At 40.0% G+C, this 24719-nt stretch overlaps 1 protein-coding gene across 5 annotated transcripts in view; it reads left to right on the top strand.

The window, feature by feature from the left end:
• The window catches only part of LOC104133480 (rap guanine nucleotide exchange factor 6), an 86727-nt gene that overhangs the window by 31065 nt on the left and 30943 nt on the right, over positions 1-24719 (top strand). For all 5 annotated transcript variants that reach the window (XM_035902247.1, XM_035902245.1, XM_035902246.1 and 2 more), the window contains 13 exons: positions 3598-3729; positions 10494-10677; positions 11514-11650; positions 12617-12775; positions 13329-13481; positions 14007-14171; positions 15466-15573; positions 15934-16137; positions 16861-16969; positions 18542-18785; positions 19126-19283; positions 22777-23017; positions 24103-24486. In XM_035902247.1, the coding sequence (XP_035758140.1) occupies positions 3598-3729; positions 10494-10677; positions 11514-11650; positions 12617-12775; positions 13329-13481; positions 14007-14171; positions 15466-15573; positions 15934-16137; positions 16861-16969; positions 18542-18785; positions 19126-19283; positions 22777-23017; positions 24103-24486 (2378 nt within the window). The remainder of the gene's footprint in view (positions 1-3597; positions 3730-10493; positions 10678-11513; positions 11651-12616; positions 12776-13328; positions 13482-14006; positions 14172-15465; positions 15574-15933; positions 16138-16860; positions 16970-18541; positions 18786-19125; positions 19284-22776; positions 23018-24102; positions 24487-24719) is intronic.

The following is a 24719-nucleotide window of genomic DNA, read 5'->3' as shown; positions in this document are numbered from 1 at the left end:
TCCCTAACACATAATTTTTCAGGATACCGATGTGATTGTGGCAAGTTTCTAAGTTTCTCCCATGAAAAAAATCAGTGAATAGGAGAACGTTGCTCACTAATAGTTAAGACAATGCTATAGCGCTCTCAGCATCTTCACAGCCCCATCCAGCGAGTCCTTCCCGTGTCCGCTGTCGCCTTGTTACCGAAACACCCGATCCATGTATTGCTGCTTAGTGAGCTCTGAAAGAACAAACAATCAGTTTGGGTAATAAAAACGACATACAAAAGACAGAAGCTGTGATTTATTTTGGGAGATTGAGTAGAGTGGCAAGCAGCACTTTAAAGGTCACTTGTCTCAAATAAACCTTATCTCTCTCTCAAATTTAAAGAGATATTGCAGGGTTTCCTTGCATCTAACCTGCATTAAATGTCTTTTACAAGAACATACTGCAGAGTCCAGCAGGCGCATCGTACGTGCCCGTGTGCCATATAGGTGATGGAAGTGCATGGGAGTGCTGGCAGGGGGAATGAAGATCAGTTGTGAGTGATCAAGGACTTGATTAGAAATATTCCTTTGGGAAGGCTGGTGGGGTTGGAGTTGCTTTTCAATGCGTGTTTGTGAAAATGGCATGCCAAGGGCATACACCAACTTTTTTATTTTGAGAGCCGTGTCTCACTCCAGCAGTACTTCTCAACCTGGCTATACAGAGCAGCCTTTATCACAAGAATCTCAAAACTTAAACTAAATTAGGGAAGAAAAACTGTATGTGCGAGTGTGTATCTGTGTGTGTGTGTCACTGCCTTTGAGCCAGAATGGGCTTCAATAGCGCCAGTTTGTGGTTGAGAGCAGGCACCTGCCCTGGTTCCCCTGGGAAATCCTGCAGAATCGGTTCTGCTCTTGGTCCTGCTCATCCTTTTCCTGGAGCCATTTTGAAAATCACTATGAATCTGGATAGCAGGGAGCTTAAATTAGATTTCCTTGTGTCTGGATTATCACGGTCAGCGTGGGACTTGCTCATGGGCGGAAAGAAATCTGATTGAAGCTGAACTCGGAGCCGGTTGTGGGAATAGGGAGGTTATAAAGATCGGGACAGGCTGAGGAGTTTGCTGCAATACTGTGGTCTTGTCAAGCTGGAGGTGATGAATCTGTGTGGGTTGATCTGTTCTGTAATTTACTAAAAACTCCTGGATTTTTCCAGTTGACCTCCAGCGTATCAGTGGCTGCCCGCAGCCCTTTTTTTTCTAGCAATTTGCTAGCAAGGGCTGGGTTGCTGCTGGGTGTCGTCCTCCCTGGCAAGTGATGCACTGACCTTGCCCTCGTGTGCCTTTCTTTCTCTTCACGTGGACGGAAGCGCTGCGGTGCGTTTGCAGGGGAGCCGGCTGACGCGTGAGACCCCAGGAGCAGAGGAGCCGTGTCACCCTGCGGCTCAGGCTGCCCCGGCCGCCCCGGCTGCCGCTGAACGCTCGAACGGAGGCAGCAGATGGGGAAAGCCAGGGAAACAGCCTCCACCAACACCGTGGTCGGCATCGTCGAAATATCGGTGGCTTAACTAATGACCGAGTCGCTGCAGGCTTTGAGGAAGAGAATGTGACTTTCTGCCTTGTATTCGTTAGCAGATGCATGATGCTTTTCTGTGCGTGGCCCACAAGCGTGTACTGTAGGAGCATTCATCTGGAGTTTAAAAGTAACCAGCCACTGCTCCAGATCAGAATTAAATCTCAACTTTTCCTGCTTCACTTTTACACTCTGTTGTTGTTGAAGAGGTCACATCTCGGTGTGCCTCAGCTCTTGCCGCATGTGCTGACAGATAGCGAGCGTACTTTTGGCCACGGGATTGAATTTTGTCAGCTGAGTGGTTTGACCTTTTTGCTGTTCTCAAATCCTGAAAATAGATTTTTTTTTTTTTTTTTTTTTTTTTTTTTTCCAGCCTTGTAAAGGATTTTGGTGGCTAAACATAGGCTTCAAAGTGTTGTGTTTCCTTCGTGTTTGGATCAAGTTCACTATTCTATACCTCCTGCTTGGAGGTTTTTTTGTGGGAGTTTGTGAGGGTTCAGCAAACTTGCTCCTTTTCCAAATACATGTGAACATAGATATTCATTTATAGGTTGGCTATTTTATACTTTTTTTTGTAAGTAAAATGTAAACAAAACTAGAATAATGTAACTATTAGGATAGTGAAAAATGCTTTTGTAGTCTTTCATTTCCCAGAATTATTTTGCAAGTAACGATCTGTGCTGGCTTTTAGAGCCCATAGGGTGGTTGGCTTTGAGTAGCGATTGCCAACGAGAATGTCATTGGGAATGATAGATGACACAGCATCCCCCATATTCCTCATAACAAGCTCGATAATCAAAATTATGTTACATGTTTCAGAGGTGCTCTCAACTTTTTTTTCTACGGGAGTGGGGAAGGTTTAGAGGGACCTACAGTGCCGCTTATGGTTTGGGAAAACACGTGAGTGACCGTTTGGTAAAGTGCTTCTCTTGTGTGCTCTTCAAAAAACGGACATAAAAATGTGATTTCAAGTGAAGATCTGGTTTCCAGTTCTCATAAGTTTAGTCAGTATTTATAAAGTTGATATTGGATCAGTAACCATTTGTGCAATGCTATCTTTTAATTCATAAGACTGAATATCTGGTGGCTGACGTGACTGTGTGGAATTTTGTTGGTTTTATGGAAGCAACTTTGTCATTTTGATCGTGATACTTGATCCTGTCAGAGTGGTTTTGGACTCTTTTTTTCTTATCAGAACACTTTTTTTTAAAGGATATTGTATAATTTCATCATTTATAAATGGTAATAGAATCTGATTCTGTGATACAATGTTCTTTCCATACAGTTGAGTGTAAATTGAAAAAATAATAGAAATAGATGTAGCAGAAAAAATGAGCAGCTGAATTAAAGAACTGGTTATTTTGTAGTGTACCATGTGGCTTTGCTTCTTCAGAAGCCTGCTACTGACTTTTACTCCTTTCAGTAGAAAGAACATGTTTGTAGGCTTCAATCATGCACTAAAATTTGTGTATCTATATATGTGTGTTCATCATACAGATCAACTTCCAGAATAAAGTGCTACTGTGCATATGTGGACCAAGAATACATAGTAGTCCTTCTGCGTACTCATTTTCTTAAAGACAATTCAAAGCATTTTATGGACCAAAATTTTTGTTTAGATGACATCCCTCTTTGTTCTGTATTGATGTTTTCTAAAGGTTATTCTTGAACTAAGACATGAATTGAATTTGTAAACGGGAATCCTGCTTCATACCGGATTGCCACATAAGCTAATGTTTAAGGCTGTGGGCTATCTGGCTGGCGTCATCTATTTGTCACTCTAGGTGCTCTTAGTCCCGTTGGTGTATGTCAGTTAGCTGTAAAGAGGCCAGGCCTTTGTTTTATAGACCACTGCATCATTTTCCATCAGTCGTATAAATCTGAATGTGATTGGGCAAGCTCAGCCTAAATTAGTTTTTTCTCAAAATGTACGCCAAGTTACAGGTGGAAATTCAAGCACGTAACAAAAGTCTTATGAATAACTTTGCCTTCAGATCAGACTTACCCATCTTGTTTTCCTTTCTTTTTTCCTGCCTTTCCCCAAATCCGTGTTATTTACAGCTTCCGGCTGATCTCACCAAGATGCATCTCACCGACAACCCCCATCCTCAGGTGACTCACGTCCCTTCAAGCCAGTCAGGATGTAGCATCGCCAGCGACTCTGGGAGCAGCAGCCTATCTGATATTTATCAGGTAAAATTGCATTTGTTTCTTATTTTTTCCTTCCTTGATGTTAAACAGACCATAAACAAAACCAGTGGCCCTCCTGATGCTTCCGCGTAGCTCTGTGTTGCTCGTGTGACTTGCCACCTCCGCTGCCACACAGAAGTCAATCAAACTTCTTGTGGAGCTTTTTTTGTTGCTTTTCATGTCTTTACATACCAACACATGTGCTGTGGCTTTTAAAACTCACTTCTGATGATTTATGGGATCACTTTGCTTCTTTCTGAAATGGAACAAAGTTAATGAAATCATTCTCGTGTTTCTGATGCCTTCATTATTTGTATTTATTGATAATGGATTTCTGCTTTGTAAACAAAAGCGTGGTAATGAACGCCCTCTCTGTGCTAATTGATTGTAGGAATTCTAGTGTTGCTTGCTGAGAGCAGAAGTGGTCTGAAATCCAGAGATAGGTTTCATTTGTTTACAGATAATGTACTTAAGTCTTGTGTCAAATTGCAGAGCTAGTTTCGTGGGGGTTTTGGTTCTGGTTGATGAAGCTGCTCATCTTGCGTTTGTCTTGATCAGTAATTTCACAGCTTTTCCACTTCCAAGTTGAAATCCGACTACAATATTGAGTGTAGAGCAACTGTTGAGCTCGCTGTAGGTGTAACTTGATTTTAGACACCTGTTCCCTTTCCTTGGGTACTGTCCGGTTACTGTTTCCATACTGGAGACAGATTAGCGATATATCTATTCACAGCAAAGTATTGCTAGGGAACTTTAAAAATAAGGCATTAAAAGCAAAAATCCTTTTAGAGCGTTAAGTGTCTCCGTGCATTTCTGCCCTGTTTAATCTATTACCTTACTACTGTGACTGCTTACAGCTGTGGCAGGACAAGGGGTAATGGTTTTAAACTAAAGGACAGTAGATTTAGACTGGGTACAAGGAAGCAATTCTTTACAATGAGGGGGGTGAAACCCTGGCAGGGGTTGCCCAGAGAGGGGGTGGAGGCCCCATCCCTGGGAACATTCCAGGCCAGCTTGGCCGGGGCTGTGGGCAACCTGATGTGGTTCAAGGTGTCCCTGCTCCTGCAGGGGCTTGGACTAGATGGCCTCTGAAGGTCCCTTCCAACCCAAAATATTCTATGATTCTACTGCTTTGGATTTGCTTGCTGCCAGCTGGGTCAGTAGCGTGCATCCCTGAGAGTCTTTTTAAAATGCTCTGTGGATCCTCTGATTTCTGAGAGGCAGTGCTGGAAGATCTTGTTCTGTATCTTGAATTTTTTTTTTTTTACTCTTCTGAGTCAGCAGAATTGATTTAATTAGTCAGAGTCACCAGAAGTAGTCTGTGTGTTGTACCTTATCTCGTGTATTAGCATGCTGATGGACACTTTTCCTGACCATTCGTCTGTCTGCCTGTCTACCTGAGTAGTTTGAGAGGTTGCTCAAAGTGAAAAGCACTTAAAATATATTATCGATAACGAAAATATCATTCTAGTAACGAGTGAATACTCTATCATGTGGTTAATTGCATTTGAAATGCCTTATGTCTACTCTTCAGAAAATGCCAAAAGAGCATAATGCTAAACAAATAAGAATTATATAAGTAAAAGAAATAATGGAATAGCATATTTATGTGCACTGTATCAAATAGGCAGTGGTGAAATGTATTATTGTACTTTAAGGAATTACTAATTTATTAATGTGAAAACGACTGCAGATTTTCTATTGATTTTAAGGAGTGAGGGCCTTTCTCATCTTCTCGTATGTATAATGTGCAAATAGGAACCCGTCAAAAGATGCTGAGTATTTTATGGGCTTCATTGCAGTAGCTATAACAGTTTTGGGGAAGTCTCTTACTGTTTGTCACCTGGTTATAAGTGCATGGATAGACAACTGTGTAATGATGTCATGGCACCGCGTTTAACATCGCGGTATATCGCACTGGCACATCAACAGAGACAGATTTTTAAATCGGAAAGAAAAAGACCAGTGTTTCCCCCAGTATTCATCACGATATTATGAAGGCAGAGAATCTCTTTGATACGCAATAAATCTATGTTGCGAGTACAAAGTATTGGCTCAGTAGCTGAAGGCGTTTTTGGTGCATTAAAATACAGCTTTTCATAAAATATTGGGAAAACGACGCTTTGCATTTGCAGTCGGCTTCCTATCTGTTACATGCCAAGCTCTCTAGGAGTATCGCTAATGTCAGCAGAGGAAGAGCATTTTTGAATTATTTTGATGAATGTAGCCTTGAAGTGACCTTTTGAATTAAGGGGATCTTAAAAATAATTTTTACGGTAAGTAGTGCAAACGTAATTCCAGCATAGGAAAATATGATTAGACTAGTAGAACCAAAGAATGAAACTATTTTTTATTAAGATTTGGAAAGGGTTTCTGTTCATCTGTGTGCACTCCATTCATCGATAGTGTTGAAAAGAGGTTTCACTTGTTCCAGCTGCCTCTCGATCCAGGATGTTCAACAGGAAACGGTGAACAGAAAGCTAAAGGCGAGATCAGCAGAAAGGGAGCCCTGCCCGTAAGCACCGCTGCGAACATGCGGTGTTAGAGCCTCAGTTAATCACAGAAACTTAGGAAAATAAGTGTAGGAAGATATTTTATTCCCTTCTCCTGGACTGTTACTGCTCCCTGTTGGAGCTTTCAGTCTTTATCTGGTAAAATGTCCAAGCGTGTGTATTGCAAAGCCCAAATTGCTTGGAATACTGCAGAGCAGTTGTTTTTGTCAGACTGTAGACTTTTTTTTTAAATATAGGGGAAAAAAAAAAGTTACTCCCTACAATTTTTAGACCAACTTCTTTAATTTGCTTGAAGTGGGTTTTGGTTTTTATATTTATTTATGTTTTCAGTCAGCCCATTCCTGGCAGCATGCTTAGTTTGAGAGCTGTGGTGTTTAGACAGAAGTAGGGGAGGCTGTGTGGTTGTGCATGCAGAAGGTGAAATGAGGGATTAGATCTTCTGCAAAGAGCCGCTTTGACCTGTAAGAGGTATGCTCAGGGAGAATTAATTCAACGGGTATTACAGAGTGAAAACATCTTCCCTTGCCCTTTGACAGGACAGGCTTTAAGGCGGCCAGCCGTGGTAACGCAGGTAATGCAGGTCGTATCTGAGGATGTGGGTGGGTAGGGTCTCACTTCTGCTATACGGAATCAGTTGCCTGTATCAGTAGCTTGCAACGCTGGTCTCTTAATGACCAACAAATTTGTTTCTATTTTTTCTTATCCCTTTAGTTTTGGCAGTATATGCTATTTGTGGGCAGCAACATTATTGCCCAGCAATAATTCCAGTTGTGGTTAAGGTTTTGATATTAAAATGGATTATCTATAAAATATGCATCAAGGAGTGGGCTTTACTGAGGGTTTTTCTGTCAATTCTGAAAAAAAGACTTGGACATTTTTCCCCTGGCAGAATTGACATCAGGGGAGGGGGGGAAAAAAGCCCTCGCGGGTTGCATCAGGAGTCGTGAGTACTGAAGTACATTATCATATGGAGTTATTCCAGCACAGGAAACCTTTTACATGAGGCATATTTAATACTTCTTTTTCTGTCACTGTATGCTTCTGATAGGCATTATAGTGGAATACAAATCATTATCGCCAAAACTTTGCATGGGCTAGTTCTTACATCTTTGGCCGGTGTACAGGACATCTTCATGACCAACATTTGGCAAACATAGCTGAAACATGTTAATTGGCAAAATTTGCACTGCTGTATAGAGAGTAACAATAGTGTTCTTTTAAAATAGCAAACAAATGTTCTGACAGTAAACTGGTGTTAACTTCCCGGATGATCTTCATGACACACACCGTTTCAGTCTGTTCCCCCTGCCTTCTCAATAGATATTCTTGTCCTATAACCCCAATCCTGAAAACCCATGTTTGTCTAAGATTTGAGGATTGCAGCTTCTGGTTTCATTTTGTAAATTAGTAGTTCATAAACATTTCCGTTAAGAATGATTTTGGTATTTGATAATGGAAACGGCTGGGACATCATGCTTGGGAAGAGCAGCTACTTCTGCAGACAGCTTTACGAGCAAAATCCTTCCTGTTCCTTCCAGCGCTGCCTGACCTGGCCAACGTTTTGTCAACCATCTGCACATAATCTTTGAAACACAGGTTGAGGACCACCTCTTATTTCATCGCTTGATCAAATTACGACTTAATTTTCAAGAAAAGAGAAGATTTCTTTGTTGTGCTATGTAGGATATACGATGACAATTTTAAAGAATCACTTTTCTGTAGAAAATAGAGCCTCAATTTTGTTATCTTAGTTTGAGGTTCTCAAAGTGGGAATTAGTACCGTAGTCTGTCTTGCTCTGCCTGGAAAAGTTGATATGCATTGTGGCTGTTTAGATGAAGAAATGCTAGAAAAGTCCTTGAATAAAATGCTGTACTGATCATGTGCTGCTGAGACTCTCCAAGCACAATTTGCACTTGGGCTTAATTCCAAAACTGTTAATGTGAGCTACATAAGCCAGTAAAGTGATGTAATGTAAAACAGATTTAACCCTGTATATATTGTTACCCTCCTCTGAAAGAAATATTTATGTTAAATCATTTAAGCCTTATTTATTAGCTTTGCTGGCTAATTGTTAAAATGAGGACAAGCTCAAAGGTCCAAGGTTATATCTAAAAGCCAGTATTTTTCTGCCTAGTGAAAGAAGGAAATGCTCCTCATCTGTCAAAGCGCTGGGGCTTGCATTAGCCGATCAACATGGAGCGTGTAGGAAGATGGAGGCAGCGCAGTCTGCTGTGATTAAATCACTTAAGATGAGGCTTTTTTATGAGGCAAGGAAGGCAGGAGACCAGCGTGGCTGAGTAAGGACCTCCTGGTCGAACTAAAGCGCAAGAAGGAAATGCATGCAGTGGAACCAGGGACATGTATCCTGGATGGAATATAGGGACATTGCTCGGATGTGCGAGGGTGGGATCAGGAAACGTAAGGCACAGTTGGAGCTGGATTTGGCAAGGGATGTGAAGAATAACAAGAAAGGCTTCTACAGGTATGTTGGTCAGAAGAAGAAGATTAAAGAAAATGTACTCCCCACCCCCAATAAGACAGGAAAACTTGTGAGATGGAGAGGGCTGAGGTATTCAACAGTTCTCTTGCCTCAGTTTGCAATGGTAGTCGCTCTTCCCACACCTCTCAAGGCCCTGAACCTCAAGGTGTGAGGACTGTGGGAACGAAGTCCTTCCCATGGTAAGAGAAGATCAGGTTTGAGACCACCTGAGGAACCCAAACATACACAAGTCCATGGAGCCCAACGAGGTGCACCCCTCCTGAGGGAGTTGGCTGCTGTAGTTACCAAGGCACCCTCCATCTTTCTTGAGAAGTCATGGCAGTCAGGTGAAGTCCCCAGTGACTGGAGAAAAGGGAAGAAGGCTCTGGGGAGACATCACCACAGCCTTTCTGTACTTTACGGGGGCTTCTAAGAAAGACTTTTTACCAGGGCCTGTAGTGACAGGACAAGGGGCAAGAGCTTTAAACTGGAAAAGGGTAGATTTAGCTTGGATATAAGGAAGAAATGTTTCACAGTGAGGGTGCTGAGGCATTGGAACAGGTTGCCTAGAGAAGTTGTGGCTGCCCCATCACTGGATGTGTTCAAAGCCAGGTTGGACAGGACTCCATCCTTTATTTTGGAAGTTCTGTGAACATGCAGAGTATTTGATGCATTCATTTGTCATCAGTGTTTTTGTAAAACCTCAAGTATTTCTTTTAAATTGAAAGTGAATATTGTAAATACATTCATTTAAAAAAAAATAAACTCCATTTTCTGCGAGTCTACATATAGTTGCCTTATACTTCTCAGTGACACATCTTGTTGTTCAAATTTTTGAATTTGAACAGAAAAATGATTTGCATGCTGGCTTAAGCTAAAAAAAAAAAGTGATTGAGCAACTACTCTGTGGAAACTGAAATTGAAAATTTGAAACTTTTTTTTTTTTGCTTTCCATCTGTTTGGAAAGTTATTTTCATGCAATTACATCATTTAAACTTTACATAAGGAATTATTGCAAATTATTCTGCTTTTTGTTGCCAGTATTGCATTCTCTTTTGCTGCTGCTTCGTGTGTCTGCTCAGCGTGATGTCTATATTGCCATCTATTGATGACAGTAGAAATGTGTCTACAGGCATTGGGTAACCAGCAGTGTTACTGAATTATGTTATTATTTCATTAATACTACAGACTCTTGTGAAAAAAATGTTTTGTTTACATGAATTTGCAAGAAAGAGTAAACGCCATAAAATGAGAATCACGCAATAGAGGCAAGAAGAGTCATCCTTATTTCCTAGGCCCTTTATATACTGCACCTGACATACTTGCTCTATGCCAGGATTAAAATCCACGTTATAATACCCAAATTAAAAATAAGAACAAATCTCTTTCATTATAGCCAGTCAGTCTGCTTTGGTTTTTCCCGTGTCTCACAGTTACTATTGATGGGTTTATATTGCCTGTAGTTCATTGGGGGTGGGGAGGGATATGAATAGAGAGCAAATGTCCCAGTATGTTAATTTTGGTTTAGAACTTGTGTTCATAATTCCTGTAGCGTGGTGTTGCTTTATGCCGATGGTATATATTTGTACCATCCTCTAACTGTAGACTTCAGTGTAAGGTGTTTTTTTCAGTGTTCAGAAAGGGAGCTATTACAATTTCTGGTTTGAATTGTTGATCACGGAATTTCTTTTGTGTTTTAGCTACCTGAAATGAGACCATAAATCATTAAACTGGAGACATTGAACTCTTTGTCCGATGGATGTTTTCTTTGTAGGCTACAGAAAGTGAGATGGGAGACGTTGATTTAACAGGTCTTCCAGAAGCACCTGTAGATTCTGAGGATGAAGAAGAGGAGGAGGATGAAGACATTGACAGAACTTCAGATCCGCTTCTGGGGCGAGATGTTGTACGAGAGTGCCTTGAGAAAGAGCCTGCAGATAAAACTGATGATGATATTGGTGAGGAGAAAAAAAAAAAACCTTTATGTAAAACTGTATCATATAACATCTGTAAGAGAAGCGTATCTGAGTTTAATGAGTTAATGTTCAATGTATAGCCTCATAATTATCAAGTGATGCCTTCCAGAGATCACTTTGCTCTAGCGATACTGTTAATTGAATGATTTCTCCTCGTACTATCTCAGAGAGTATTTGTTTGGAGGAACTAAGCATTTTAAAAATGAGATGCTTAAGATGTTAAGTGTTACAGTCATCGTATGTGTTGATATAAGGGAGGGATAGGCAGCAAAATAATTCTGCCTGAAACTGTTGAATTAGTTCTTAAAAGTCAGAGAGAATGTACTATTACTGCAGTATAGTTTTATGTAACTGTAAACGGAAAAACATTTAAGATTAAAATAATTCACTGCAATGTTTAACTAGAAATTGGCATTAGTTTAACAGTAAAATTTGTGTTATGCCGTATACTTCAGATTACTTCTCTAAACGCTGGAAAGTCATTTCATGCTCCTATCAAGCTTATAATTACTGTACTGCAAGGGTATTTTTAATTTTTCTAAATGTTTGAAGCTGAAGTGCTGTTACACTCTAGCCAGACTGCTGCTTGCTGTAAGAGTCAATCAGATCACGATCAAGACTGTAGAGCTGAGTTGCGATGGTTGATGACAAAATACATACGGGGCTCGTTTAACCGCAGGCACTAATGGGGATTATAACACCACTGAGCAATTTTTCCATGAATTTAACTGAGCTTTAATATACATGTGGAGGGTAAGGTATCTAAAGGAACCCCTGGGCCTTGCAGACTTCATACCAATGTTTCCTTTGTCTAACAGAGCAATTACTGGAATTCATGCATCAACTCCCTGCCTTTGCAAACATGACTATGTCTGTGAGGAGAGAACTTTGCTCGGTGATGATATTCGAAGTAGTAGAGCAAGCAGGAGCCATCATACTTGAAGACGGCCAAGAAGTAAGTTACTGCTTATGACACAATTTGAGTGCTATAGGCAGTAGGTTAGCAAGGGCCTCTGGGGGCGAAGGGCTGGAAAATCTGTTTTCCGTCTCCACATCTCTCCCGCATCTGAAAGTTAGAGAATTCTTCTCTCACCATGACCCATGCGCAAAATCCCCAAACCTTAGCCCGTCCCTTTGGGAGATTCTGCCTGTCTTGTTCAAGGCTTCAATGTGGCCAAGTAGAGACGTAAACCAGTGTTGAGTATGGTGTTATCACGCAAGTGCTAACATCTGGAGGAATTTATTTCAAAGATTATTTGTGGCATAGATGAATGCACTATTTCCATTGGTAAAATAACTCTCTTCATATAATGCAGTTTTTTTAAATACTAACATGGAGAAGAAGTATCCTTGCCCAACAATGTAGGTATTATAACACAAACATCTAAATTAGGGAGTGGTTTCCATACATACTCAGTGGGAGGAGACATGTTCAAATCACTCGGTGGTCAGGCTCCCAGTGTAGTCTGAATCACTATTTTGCAATCCCTCTGTGTCCTGGGATCGAGACGTCTGGAGTGACCATAGCAAGTCATCCCCCCCAGAGGACTAGGTAGGCTCTCGTCTCTGGTAGTAACTGAATGGGTACCCAAGGGGAAGAGTGATCATTCTCACGAAACGGTATAAATATATTGTAGCAATTAGCCCACTGATTAAAAAAGCAATCTATTCATCAGCATTCCTCCCTACTGAATTAGTTCTGAAATGAATGAAGAATGCTGAAAAGCATTCTTCTTTCAGTCATTTTTACTGCTTGCCTTACAGTGCACATTTTTAGTGAATTAAATGTTGCAAAACTGTTGTGACAACAAACTGGAGGCTGTAAGAAAAAGCCTTGCTGAGATAAGAGCATTGGAACAGCTTATAGAAGTTGTTGAATTAGCTTCACTTTTTAAATTTGTTTTTTTTTTATTTCCTTTAGCTCGATTCTTGGTATGTTATTTTAAATGGCACAGTGGAAATCAGCTATCCTGATGGGAAGAGTGAGAGTCTCTGTATGGGAAACAGTTTTGGGATTACTCCCTCTCTGGACAAACAGTACATGAACGGAGTGGTCAGAACCAAAGTAGACGATTGTCAGGTAAGATCACAATTCTGTACAACCACCTCATATTTTTAAGTATCTAATAGAAGAAAACAAACTGCTTTCATCCTAAGGCATGTTCTTTATTCCAGGAGCAGAAAAAGAGGAGGTTGGTATTTTATGGGTCAAGGGCTCTGCTGATGTTGAGTTAATTGTATGCTCTTGGCGTGGGACTGGGACTTATTTCTCATTGCTGTGGTGTGAGAAACAGGAACTTCTGCTTTGTGCTGAAATGTAAGCTTAGTCTACCCCGGTCACGCTGCGTGTGTGACGGATGTGCAGTAAGAACAGATAAATAGAAAATACCCATTTCCACTTCTTACAGGCTTTGTCCTCTATATGTTTAGCCCATTCAAACAACCTTTTGGAGATGTAAGAAGGTGACAAGTTCTAGTTGCCTTCTGTTTCTAACTTTCTGATGTGGTGGGGCAGAACAGAGTGGGGTTGGTATCAAATGCTGTGCTGTTGCGATTTTGTTGAAGCAGCCTAGAGGTGGGGATGCATTCATGTTTTGGATATTTATTAACGATCCCGTGTTGTTTGGGGGCAGTTTGTGTGTATAGCCCAGCAAGACTACTGGAGGATTCTGAACCATGTGGAAAAAAACACTCATAAAGTGGAGGAAGAAGGAGAAATTGTTATGGTAAAGGAGCACAGGGAGCTGGATCGCAGTGGAACCAGAAAAGGACACATAGTTATCAAGGTGAATTGGTTTCTGTGCTTTCCATTGATCTATTAAACCTTTATTTATCAGTAAATAAATGCAATTTCAGTTTGATTCTAGAACACATGCTCAGTTTTGTCTGTCTCGGCTCAAAAAAATTGATTGGAAGGAAGTTATATTATTTTACATATTTACTTCCATCTCCCTTTTAATAAAGTTAGACCTCTTCAGCACATATATTGAGTTTTGTATGGGGAGCACCTTTTGTGCCTCTTTATGTATTGACCTGTTTTTTATAATCTTTAAGAGGAACGTAAACTGTTTATTAAAAATAAAATTAAGGCAAGTTACTAATTGTTTTAGCCAGGTATTACCTGTGCAAAACATTTGGGCTGAGAGAAGCATGAAGATTTGATTTAAATGCATTTGTGTGTTTTATCCTGAGTTTGCCATAACTGAAATTTCAAAAGGGAGTATTCAGTTCACGTGGTTTTATGCTAAGATACTCTCTAAAGAGAGGTAGTGACGAGAGATACCAGTTGTTTTTTGCATTTAATTTTTAAGGCAACACCCGAGCGACTCATCATGCACTTAATAGAAGAACATTCTATTGTGGATCCAACCTACATCGAAGATTTCCTTCTAACCTACAGAACATTTCTAACAAGCCCCCTGGAAGTTGGAAATAAACTCTTGGAATGGTTCACAGTGGACAGCCTCAGGGATAAGGTTGGTTTGAGTCTCAGATTAGTATACGTAGTAAAAATGTCTCCAAATTCATTCCTTTTTGTGTTGCTTGATAAACTAGGGTTGTGCTCCAGCTATTTTATATGAACTATTTTAAAGCAAAGTATTTTTCACTGGTATCAAGAAAGGGTTCTCCAGTGCATTGTATGTGTATAGTGTACTACCCTAAATCGGGTAGGACGCTGCTTCTCTTCTGCAGAATGATAAATACTTTTCTAGTTAATTTAAAGATATAAATGCCAGTCTCTGAAATCCTTTTTGACCAGAAATGCAGGGACATTCAATTCATGATCTCTTGGACATGCCAGCTTTTCACAACAGCATTGTGCTTGCCTTCCATAATTCTCTACTGTAGCACTTCTCAGTGCGCTGAGCACGTTTTGTCTGAGCAGCTCGTTACAAACTCTGTGCTTAAAATAAACTGCTCAAGACAGGTGCAGTTGATAAAAACGCTTCCATAAATAGGAGGAGGTTCAACTCCGTGTAACTGTATGCCCGCAGACGTGAAAAATGTTCGCAGTTTGGAACCTGTATCCGTGTTCAATTTGTTGAAAATTACGGCAGTAAAATTCTTAGCCAGTGGTTTTACGTGTTCTAGCTTTGAGCTGAAGGAAACCCAACAGGCTATCAAAATGCTGTAGTTTCTTCTATAGGAAATTGTCTGGGGTCTTTTGCTGTGGTTATGGCTTCTCACATTTTTCCATGCTGTTCGTTTTGGCAACTACAGTTTTTTTAAGAAAAAGAAAGTAAAAGAAAACTGTCTCAGCAAATAAAAGAGGAAATTGTTTATTTTTAGAAGAGAAGCTGCTATAGATTAACCTTTTTTCATAACATAGATGGATAAAATAATCCTGAATGGTAGTAACTCCATAGCACATATAAAATCAACCTGAAGATTTAGCTAGAAATTCTTAAAATAAAGCTTTTTATTATCACTTTCTGTAAGGAGATCATTAGGATGCTTTAAAAAGATAAGATTTACAAACAGCATAAGGAAGAGTTAACTGAAGGTGGATTTGTGTACCAGTAAGTACTGGGTGATGCAGGCAATTAGGTACAAAAATGCTTGGTTTTTATTTTTCATTTGTTTTTACAAATAAAGGAAAAGAGAAGATGATTTTGCGTGTAAATGCCTTCTGCTTCTGTTTATTAAAAGATGCAGTAATCTGTCATATGCTATTCTGCCATGTCCTTGTTTTCTTCTTTGCTTATAGATTGAAGCCTATAGGAGAGGAATCTTAGGTACCTTTATATATACTTTTTTTTTTCCCTGCAGGTTACCAGAGTGGTCTTACTGTGGGTAAACAATCATTTTAATGACTTTGAAGGAGATCCTGCTATGACTCGGTTTCTGGAAGAATTTGAAAAGAACTTGGAAGACACGGTAGGAACAAAAAAGAATGACTCTCCTACTTTCTAATGTTACACACTTGCATTTTCCAGTGTGTTACCAGTGACTAACACATTGTAGTCTCCAAGTCTTAACAGTCAATAGAGGGCTCTTAACATGGACAAATTTGTTCAGAAATACATATTTAGATACAAAGTCCATATGAAATAGTACATATGGCACTCGTGTTTCTGCATTACTGCAAAAGAGGACAAGGTTTATTTAGTAAGACTTGGATACATGGCATCATAAGTCCCTTTTCTGGCATTTGGGTTTTGTTTTTTTTTTCACAACTGTTTTTCCATTTCTAGTAAAAGAAACATTGCACTCCATTTTATGTCTTCTGTGTAACAGAAAATGAAAGGACATCTCAGACTGCTGAATATTGCCTGTGCTGCCAAAGCAAAATGGAGACAAATTACCCTGCAAAAGCCTTCTAGAGATTCGCCACTGTTTTTCAGCCTTCTTGGAGGAAGCGACAAGGGGTTTGGTATCTTTGTAGAGACTGTGGAAGCAGGCAGTAAAGCAGCAGAAGCTGGTCTCAAGCGTGGGGATCAGGTAAAAAGAACAAAGTTCACTTAAAATACTCATCTCTTATTTTAATTTAAAAAAATCTAGTTCAATCAACTGTAGTGTTCCCAACAGAAAGAATATGCTGTTTACTAAAAGCAAAAAACTAGCCACTATTCTATTGTGAATGTCACAGTTCAGTTTCAGTTTCAATGTGTTAAATGGGTTTCTATTAAATAGTTTTCAAAATATTTAAAATAGTTAAATATTTCAAAAATAAAAAGGGAAAGAAAACCAAATTGGGGTTATTTTAGGAAACTTGCTGATCATAGATATGGTTAAGTTGAAGCTATCGGATTGTTTTGTTGCACTGATTCCCGCCTGGTGTAAATCATCCCAGTTTACTGAGGCTGGTAGAGCAATGGCAGTTCACACCAGGTGAAGATTTGGCCTCTGATGTAATATCAGTTCTATGGTTCATTTTTCATTCGGGTGCAGTTCCTAATTGCAAGAACGTTATCACAGAAAATAAATCTGGTTAAAGCATTTGTCAGGGAGAAATGGTGGTCCTGGCTTGCTTATAGGATATAACTTCACTGACATGTTGAATATCGTTATTTTACAAGGAATGTTTTGATTCTATACCTGCTGTAAAGATGATTTGAGAACTACTGGAAAGTTCTTATTGTGTCTGTATTATCACATTTGTATTTGTAACTCTGTTGGAAACACTTGTTCTCCTAGTAGTGCAATTTTTATTTTTTCTTCAAGATAATGGAAGTAAATGGACAAAATTTTGAGAACATTACCTTTGTAAAAGCTCTGGAAATCTTAAGGAACAACACTCATCTCTCCATTACTGTAAAAACAAACATTTTTGGTGAGTAGAGTTTCTATAGGATGTATTTTTGTGTCTGTGAAGAAAAGCTCCAGTCTTTCTGGCTTTAGAAGTGCAGTAAGATTCCATCTTTTTTTTTCCTAACTGGCTCTAGGAGTGAAAAGTTGTGCAGAAGTCAACTCGTTGTGCCTCCATTTGCTCAGATAAGTTCTGGTGTGCCAAGGGCTGCGCGTTGAGTGGCACCAAGCCAGCCTAGCCAGCTCTTTACTCCCTGAGAAATCCTCAAATGACTGTTTAAGCGGCTTTAGTGTCCCTTCATGCGATATGGCTGAGACAGAGCCAAGGGATCTGGGCCAAAATATGTTTGCCAAGAAACAGCAGAAATGTAAAACCGGGCTTTTGAAAAACTTTTTATAATGACTATAAGAATGATAGGATAAATTGCCTTTATATCTAAAATTGAAAAGGGGATATAAAAAGCAGCGTGACATATAACTGTTGGCTTTTAATTGTCAATGTGAATATAAACACATAAATACCTCTTTAAAATCTCAGTCAAACCATCTGTTCTTTTTCCATAATCCTGTTCAGGCAACAGCATAACCATAGCTACAGAAAAAACGAGACTGTGCACAAGATAGCTCCTTCCTCTGGAGTTGTGTCTGAGACCCAAAGGTTTCGTTTTCTTACTTTCTTCCTCCAATTATCTGCCTTTGTTCCCTATTGATTTTCTTTGAAATTATTACTATTTTCTATTATTATTTGGCTGGGTCTTCTTATACAGAAAGTCCTGTTTGTCTTGGTCGTAGGAACAATCTGAGAAATGTGCTCTGTACGGTTCTGCGTTCTCCCAGTATCACCATGGTTTTGACAGAAAATACTGAATTTCTGACTTCAGTGATTTTAAAATATTGTCAAAGATCTTTTAAAAAAATAATTTGTATTGATAAAACAATTTGAACAATTTGTTTTCACCTTTTATATGTGGAAAGAAACACAAAGAACATAAACACTGTCTTTTCCATGGAATTATATTTTTGGGAATGTCACTGTTGGTAATAGACTGGCTTAGGCTGATAAATGTAATAGGAAATTTGATGCAGCTTCTGTTCGGTAGTATTACTGAAAGCAAAGAAAGGAAGGTTTGGAAAATATCAGTCTGTCTTGCAGTTATTCTTGAGGAAGCATCTGCACTCCATTACCTAAAAGATGCGGACAAAAAAGTCAATAAATACATAGAGCTGATTGCCATGAACGCAATGTTTCCTTCTTCGCTATCTGGTAACGATAGACTAGGTCTATGAAATTTGCTGTGATATGTGCTAATTTCAGAAGTAGTTAGGAGAACTCTGCTATGCAGAATGTTTGATCGTTTTTATTGAATGTTTAGGGGTTGGTCTTTCTGCCAAGGTAATGAAAAGCAAAACTTAAATGGGAGAAAACACACGCCCTTAGAATCAAAATTAAAATGCAGTGTATTGCCTGGTAGGTAACTACTTGGTTTGCTTTTTCTGCAGGGATGTGGGAAGCAAAAGGTTTGAGGGGAAAGAAGAATTCACTGTGAAATTTAATGTGTGCAAAGGTAAATCAGAATGATTTTGTCTTCTGTTACAGTGTTTAAGGAGCTGCTCTGCAGGATAGGACAAGAGAAGAATGGAATTCCACATATTCCAAAAATTGCAGAAAAGAAAAACAACCGTTACTCCATCCCAGATATGCCTGGAGATGTGGAACAGATGTTTCCCCGTGAAAAAGGAAACAAGAAAATGAAAGCAAACACTGTGTCTGGTGGGAGAAACAGGATCAGGAAAATTTTAGACAAAACCCGATTCAGCATCTTGCCTCCAAAACTGTTCAGGTTTGTCAGACTCTTGTGGTCAAAAAACAGTTGTTCCTTATTAAGTTGTGATATTTTAGTTGCTTAATATCTTCAGTTATTAGTCCACGTTGCTTATGGGTTGTTTTTTTTTTGTTTTAAAAACACAGCAAATCTGACCCATAAATGCAGAAGACGACCATGATATCTTTTCTCTCCCAGTAAACACTTTCAAATATGCTTTTCCTCTGTCCTTGTTTTGAAAGCCTGTCTACAACGTGTAATTAAAATATCTGAGGGCCGTTATTTTTCTTAGTTTTGTTCATCCCAAGATGGATATAAGGAGTTTAATTCCCATCATTGAAACAAAATTGTTTTGCAGTGATGGGAGCGTGAGCCAGTCGCAGGACGACAGCATCGTTGGGACCCGGCAATGCAGACACAGCCTGGCCATCATGCCTATTCCGGGAACGCTCTCATCCAGTAGTCCTGACCTGTTGCAGCCTACAACTAGTATTCTGGATTTCTCTAATCCTTCAGGTAAAACAGCAGCATTAGCTTGATTTACAGGATGATTACAAGGCAGCTGGTTCAGGGAGAAAATTACATCTTTTACCAGCATCAAACATGCCGAGTGTAATTACCTGTTTATCTCGTGGCCCTAGCAGGTCCAAACTGGAGATTCGCTGAAAATCTAAACTGCCTGAACCTCTCTTGCCTGTTTTTTGTAATGTGACACCTAGCTTGTTTTTACAAAGCAATCTATTTTTTGCCACTTCTGAGAGGCTTTGATTTACTGGAGTTTACCAGAGCTCTGGTGGAAGCAGATTGTCCTTGTCTGCACCTTCCTCTTTTGTCATCTCTTCCCAATACCAGCACTCCTGGTGATTTGACTTGTCCACGCACCATCTTTGAATATATATTTCAAGCAGTATTGTGGATGGAATAGGAGTGCCATGGTACCAACATAGTGATAGTAAGGTTTCATGTTTTGCAAACATGACGTATATTCAGCTGTATGTCTGAAAAACTGAAAACCATTTTGAGATGTGTACTGTAAGCTTTCATTGCTATTACTGTAGGAATACAGTTTTGGGGTGGCTGCAGGAGGCATTTGTTGTTACGTGCAGCTGCCTGTAACCATGTCAAGTCAGAATCTTGTTTCCCTATTTTGAGTGTAAGTTCTGCGCATAATTACATATTCTGTAAAGTGCCTTGTGGCTGTGACTTACTTATGTTTATGTAAACTTGCAGATTTCCCCTTTTAAAGAGATGTACACAGATATATCCTGTGCATAAAAATCCATAGCAAATAAGCTCCCTTTTTGCTGCAAATCCAGGTTCTTGCTCTCTGCATGAGAGCTACGCACATGTTCTCCAAGAATCTCCATTTAATATTATACAAGTTACTGCATGATGTGAAATGTTGATCACTAGTCCTTCTTACCTTTACTTTAAGATTACTATAACACGTGCTGTTGGTTTTGAATGGCAGAGAAAACCAAGATATTTCTGACAGTGTGCTACGTACACTTGATAAGTTTTGTAAACCTCTAAATCTTGATTTGGTGTTGACACGGTTTTTTTTCTTTTTTTCCGGCCTGCAGCTGTTGGGTTTTACTGTAAGTATCGTGACGTATATCATCCTGTAGACCTTAATATTGCATGGCTTGCCTGTTAAACTTAACACCTTCAGATGTTGCATTGACATAGTTATTACTGTTAGGGCCCTGTAATCTTCCCTTAAATAAAACAAATCCATAGGTCCTCTTAGTGGGCACAGGCCTGTAGTGAGGCTGAGACCTGCATTTTATTCCCGTTTCTGCCACCGACCCACTGAATGACCCTTGGCAGGTTACTTCGCTTCTCTGTGACCTCGCTTTAAAGGAATGAAATTGCTTACATCCCTTTTATAGAAACTGAAGTTCTAAATGATAACGTAGGTTGAGATTTAGTTTGTTCTTCTGTTGGACTCTGTGTAACTAAAATTACATGCATGCAAACTTGAAATGTGTTTTGCATTGTCAACACAAGCTGAATAATGCATAAGAAAATAAATTTCATTAATGTTTGCCTGCTTAAAAGCAAAGACCATGAAGACAGACATGTGCTTGTAATATCAGTTTCCCTCACCTGTCACAAGTTACACTATGGTTTGGTTGCATGGCGATTCTTCCTGCCCCCCCCCAACTATGTTTCCGTTTTTGGTTTTATACCTTGAATGTATTCTGATTTTCTTAGGTATGTTGATACCAAGATGTTTGGCTCTTCTGCGGATTTATTATAATTTTTGAGTGCTGACACTTCCCAAATTATTCAATGTGTAATTTTCACCACTTTCTCTCTGAAATAAGTACATAATATTTATTTTTCACTTTTATAGCCCCCCATTCATTTGTGCATGGAGCTTTTCAAATTCAACTAGTCCCCAACTATTAATGAGACTCTTCTGGTAATATAATAGTCACAAGAATGAAACTGTTCATAGAATTAGTTTTCAGTCAGATTTTTTTAACACCCTGTTTCCTCCCATCTTCCAGTTTATTTACAGCTGATGTTGAGGCTCTCTTTTTTTCCAATAGGTGGAAACTTTTGATGCTGGATCATAAATTACCTGCTTACTTTTTGCCCTGAAATTCCTGCTACTTGCCCCCATAACACCATTAAGTCCTGATAGAAGAAAAAGTAATCCTGAGGTCACTGCCTCATTAAAAGAAATCTTAATTTCTTCCTTAAGCAGTGGATTTTGAGAGTGGAAAGTTAATGTATAGGTGATGGGGTGAGCAGCATGTAAAACTCAGTGCTCAGAGAGCTGCTGCTGGGAGGACCTCGATGCACAGCCTGCTAGGATGATTCCCTGGCAGAGGAGTGCGGGTTCCCCTCGGCAGAGGGACCCTGGTCATTACCTCCCCACGGCACTCGCCGCCCTGCCTGGCGATCCGGAGGCTCCCCTCGGCTGGCAGGTCTCCTCGCTCCATGGATTGGGCACTTAGTGCTATTGAAGGCTGGTCAAATAACAGAGGGAGGTGAAGGGCTGGTTTGGAGGCGGCTGCTGTAATAACAGCCCTTGGCTTTTCTCGCTGGGGGTCTCTGATGCAGGAGCTAATGGCCCATCTGCCTCCGATGTGGTTTTTTTTTGAATAGCTGCAGGCTCTGAAGACATGGCTGAGGGCTCAGCAAGAGCCTCCCACCTTCTCAGGTCTGCAGAAAACTTGTGAAGTTTTAGCCTTCAGGGTTTAGGGGAAAAGCTGTGCTTCCCCGAGTTTTTAAATTAGTGTGCACTCTGACTTGACGCTTTTTTCAGATCGGTTTTATTTTGAAAATCAAGCCTTCTGTAGTAACTAATGGAGCGAATTATTTCCAATCATCAAGCTGTAGATTAAACGTGTGTTTCTTCAGATACATACTTCTGCTGTAGGCTGCTGCAGATAAAGCTGGTCCCTAATGCATTTATAATACCTAAAATGTGCTATGAATAAGTACCCTAGCCAAAGAATTAACTGCTGGCAGCAGCTTAGTTCCTTCAGGGTGAGAGAGGGAGCATAAAAGTTCGCAGCTAGCTATGGGAGCAACCAAATCTCCTTTCCTCTTCACGTCCTCCTGCCCTCAGCCCATCCACGCGTGCTCGATGGCCTCCTGTCCCCAGGAAGGGTACCCTGGCACGCCTGGCGATGCTGGCTCTCGCAAAGACGAAGGAGCCAAAGAAGGAACGATGCTGCCAAAGTTTGAGACACGCTGAGAAGGACAGCGTACAGCTTAGCAATCTATCTAGATGTCTTGTACTCTGATTGCGGTCACGCGATGATAAAGTAATTGAGCTGTGGAAATGCAGAGAGTCGAGTCCTCTTTTTTCCTCTCAAAGTTGAAAGAAACGACTGAATATTTTAATGAATATTTACAAGTCCAGCATGGCTTTTTTTTTACTGCTAGCTGCTTTTTGTTTTCTGGCTATCAAAGGAGACAGTAAATGATCTCACGTCTTCTCAAGGGACAAGAAACTTCATACATTAAAGGTGCTATTCTGTTCTTCTAGATATTCCGGATCAAGTAATAAGAGTTTTCAAAGCAGATCAGCAGAGCTGTTACATTATCATCAGCAAAGACACTACAGCAAAAGAGGTTGTGAGTCACGCCGTCCACGAATTCAACTTGACAGGAGCCCCGGAGACCTATTCCCTCTGCGAAGTGTCTGTCAGCCCCGAGGGAGTCATCAAACAACGGAGACTCCCAGATCAGTTCTCAAAATTGGCCGACAGGATTCAACTCAATGGACGGTAAATGGGCCCTTGTTGCGATTTCGGTTCGGATTTATTTGCCTTTCAGGATGGAAACGTCAGAAGGAAACATTAGGGAGGGATGTTTTAATTAAAATAGACAGGTGTCTATTAGAAGAACGAGCAAGTAAATGTCAGTAGCTTACATTTCCCTCTCCTCCTTTCTTCCTTCCCCAAAAGTGCAGCAAGCTTGCATGATGACAGCCAAATTTAGATCAGGATAACGTATGCAGTGGCTTACACTTAAAAAGAAAAAAAGTTAGATTTGTTCTGACACTTTCCACATGTACTTCAGGATTAAAGCATATGATTAATGTCTTCGTGATGTCATGTTGCAATGAACTGATACTAACCTGAGATAAATTCTTCCATTTTATGTAAACTGTTATGAATGTTTCTGAAACGTTAAGTGCTTCAGTTTTATCTGATGACCTGATCCATACCAGAAGAAAGTTTATTAAGTAAAAAATTCTTCAGTCGTCTTTGCTAGGCAACAGAGGGAATTTATGAGGGGTAAACTTTTGTATATCTGAAAGTGATCTGCTTGGGACCATGGAAATGAATTTTCCAGATACGTTTTCATTTCCTGAATACTGTGTGCTTCATGTAAATATTAATACACCACACTAAATTTATGTAAGAAACCACACTAAATTGGTGTAAGAAATGGAGAAATACATTAACAAGAGATTTCTCAGGACTAATGTGTATTTAAAATGTTATTTCACTGCTGAATTTACAAATGGAAAAGTAACTGGCCTTTTTCTGAAGGTGAAAGCTACAGCCTATTGCAGGGTACAGTATAGACAATATAAGCAAAGAGGTGGATTAAAACAGCTTTTTGAAATGTTTTTTTACTTCGGTAATGATGGTATTTTATACTAGCTAAAGTACAAGGTTACACTGTTCCTTCTTGCCTCTGTGTTTGCCTCTTACGCTGGGTTGTCACAGGGGAAAGGCGCTCACATTAACACCCCTGCAGTGTCATTAATGTCCACCTTGATTGGTATAGTTCAATGCCTTTGTGTTCACAGACTCGCTGAAGAGCATCTCTAACGTTTTATTGTAACTCAACTATTCTTCAGGTATTATCTAAAAAACAACATGGAGACAGAGACCTTATGCTCAGATGAGGATGCTCAAGAGCTCCTGAGAGAAAGCCAAATTTCCCTCTTGCAGCTGAGCACCATCGAGGTTGCCACTCAGCTTTCCATGAGGGACTTTGAATTATTTCGCAACATTGAGCCTACAGAATACATCGATGACCTTTATAAGCTGGACTCCAAAACAGGAAATGCTCACCTGAAACAGTTTGAAGATGTCATAAATCAAGAGACGTTCTGGGTTGCCATGGAAATTTTAGCAGAGCCCAACCAACTCAAAAGAATGAAGATTATTAAGCATTTCATTAAAATTGCCCTCCACTGTCGAGAATGCAAGAACTTCAATTCCATGTTCGCGGTTATAAGGTAAAACGCTTCCCATTTGTCGGACCTGATTTGTGCTGTCAAAGGCAATTCCGTTAATCTAAACGGAAAGAGAAGAGATGGGTATATCCTGAGCAGATTACCGATGGTGCCGGGTGGTTGTAAGGGAATTACCAAGCTTTTCAAAAGCCAGACTCTGCAAAGAGATGTGTTGTTGCTGCAGTCTTTGCCTTCCTCAGCCTCCGAAGTTCAGTCTTACTGCGGTGGTTGATGTG

The sequence above is a fragment of the Egretta garzetta genome, unplaced genomic scaffold, assembly GCF_000687185.1.
Source record: "Egretta garzetta isolate BGI_Z169 unplaced genomic scaffold, ASM68718v1 scaffold439, whole genome shotgun sequence".
NCBI lineage: Eukaryota > Metazoa > Chordata > Aves > Pelecaniformes > Ardeidae > Egretta > Egretta garzetta.
Note: the sequence above shows the minus strand (reverse complement) of the source record. Positions and strands in the feature narration are given on the sequence as shown.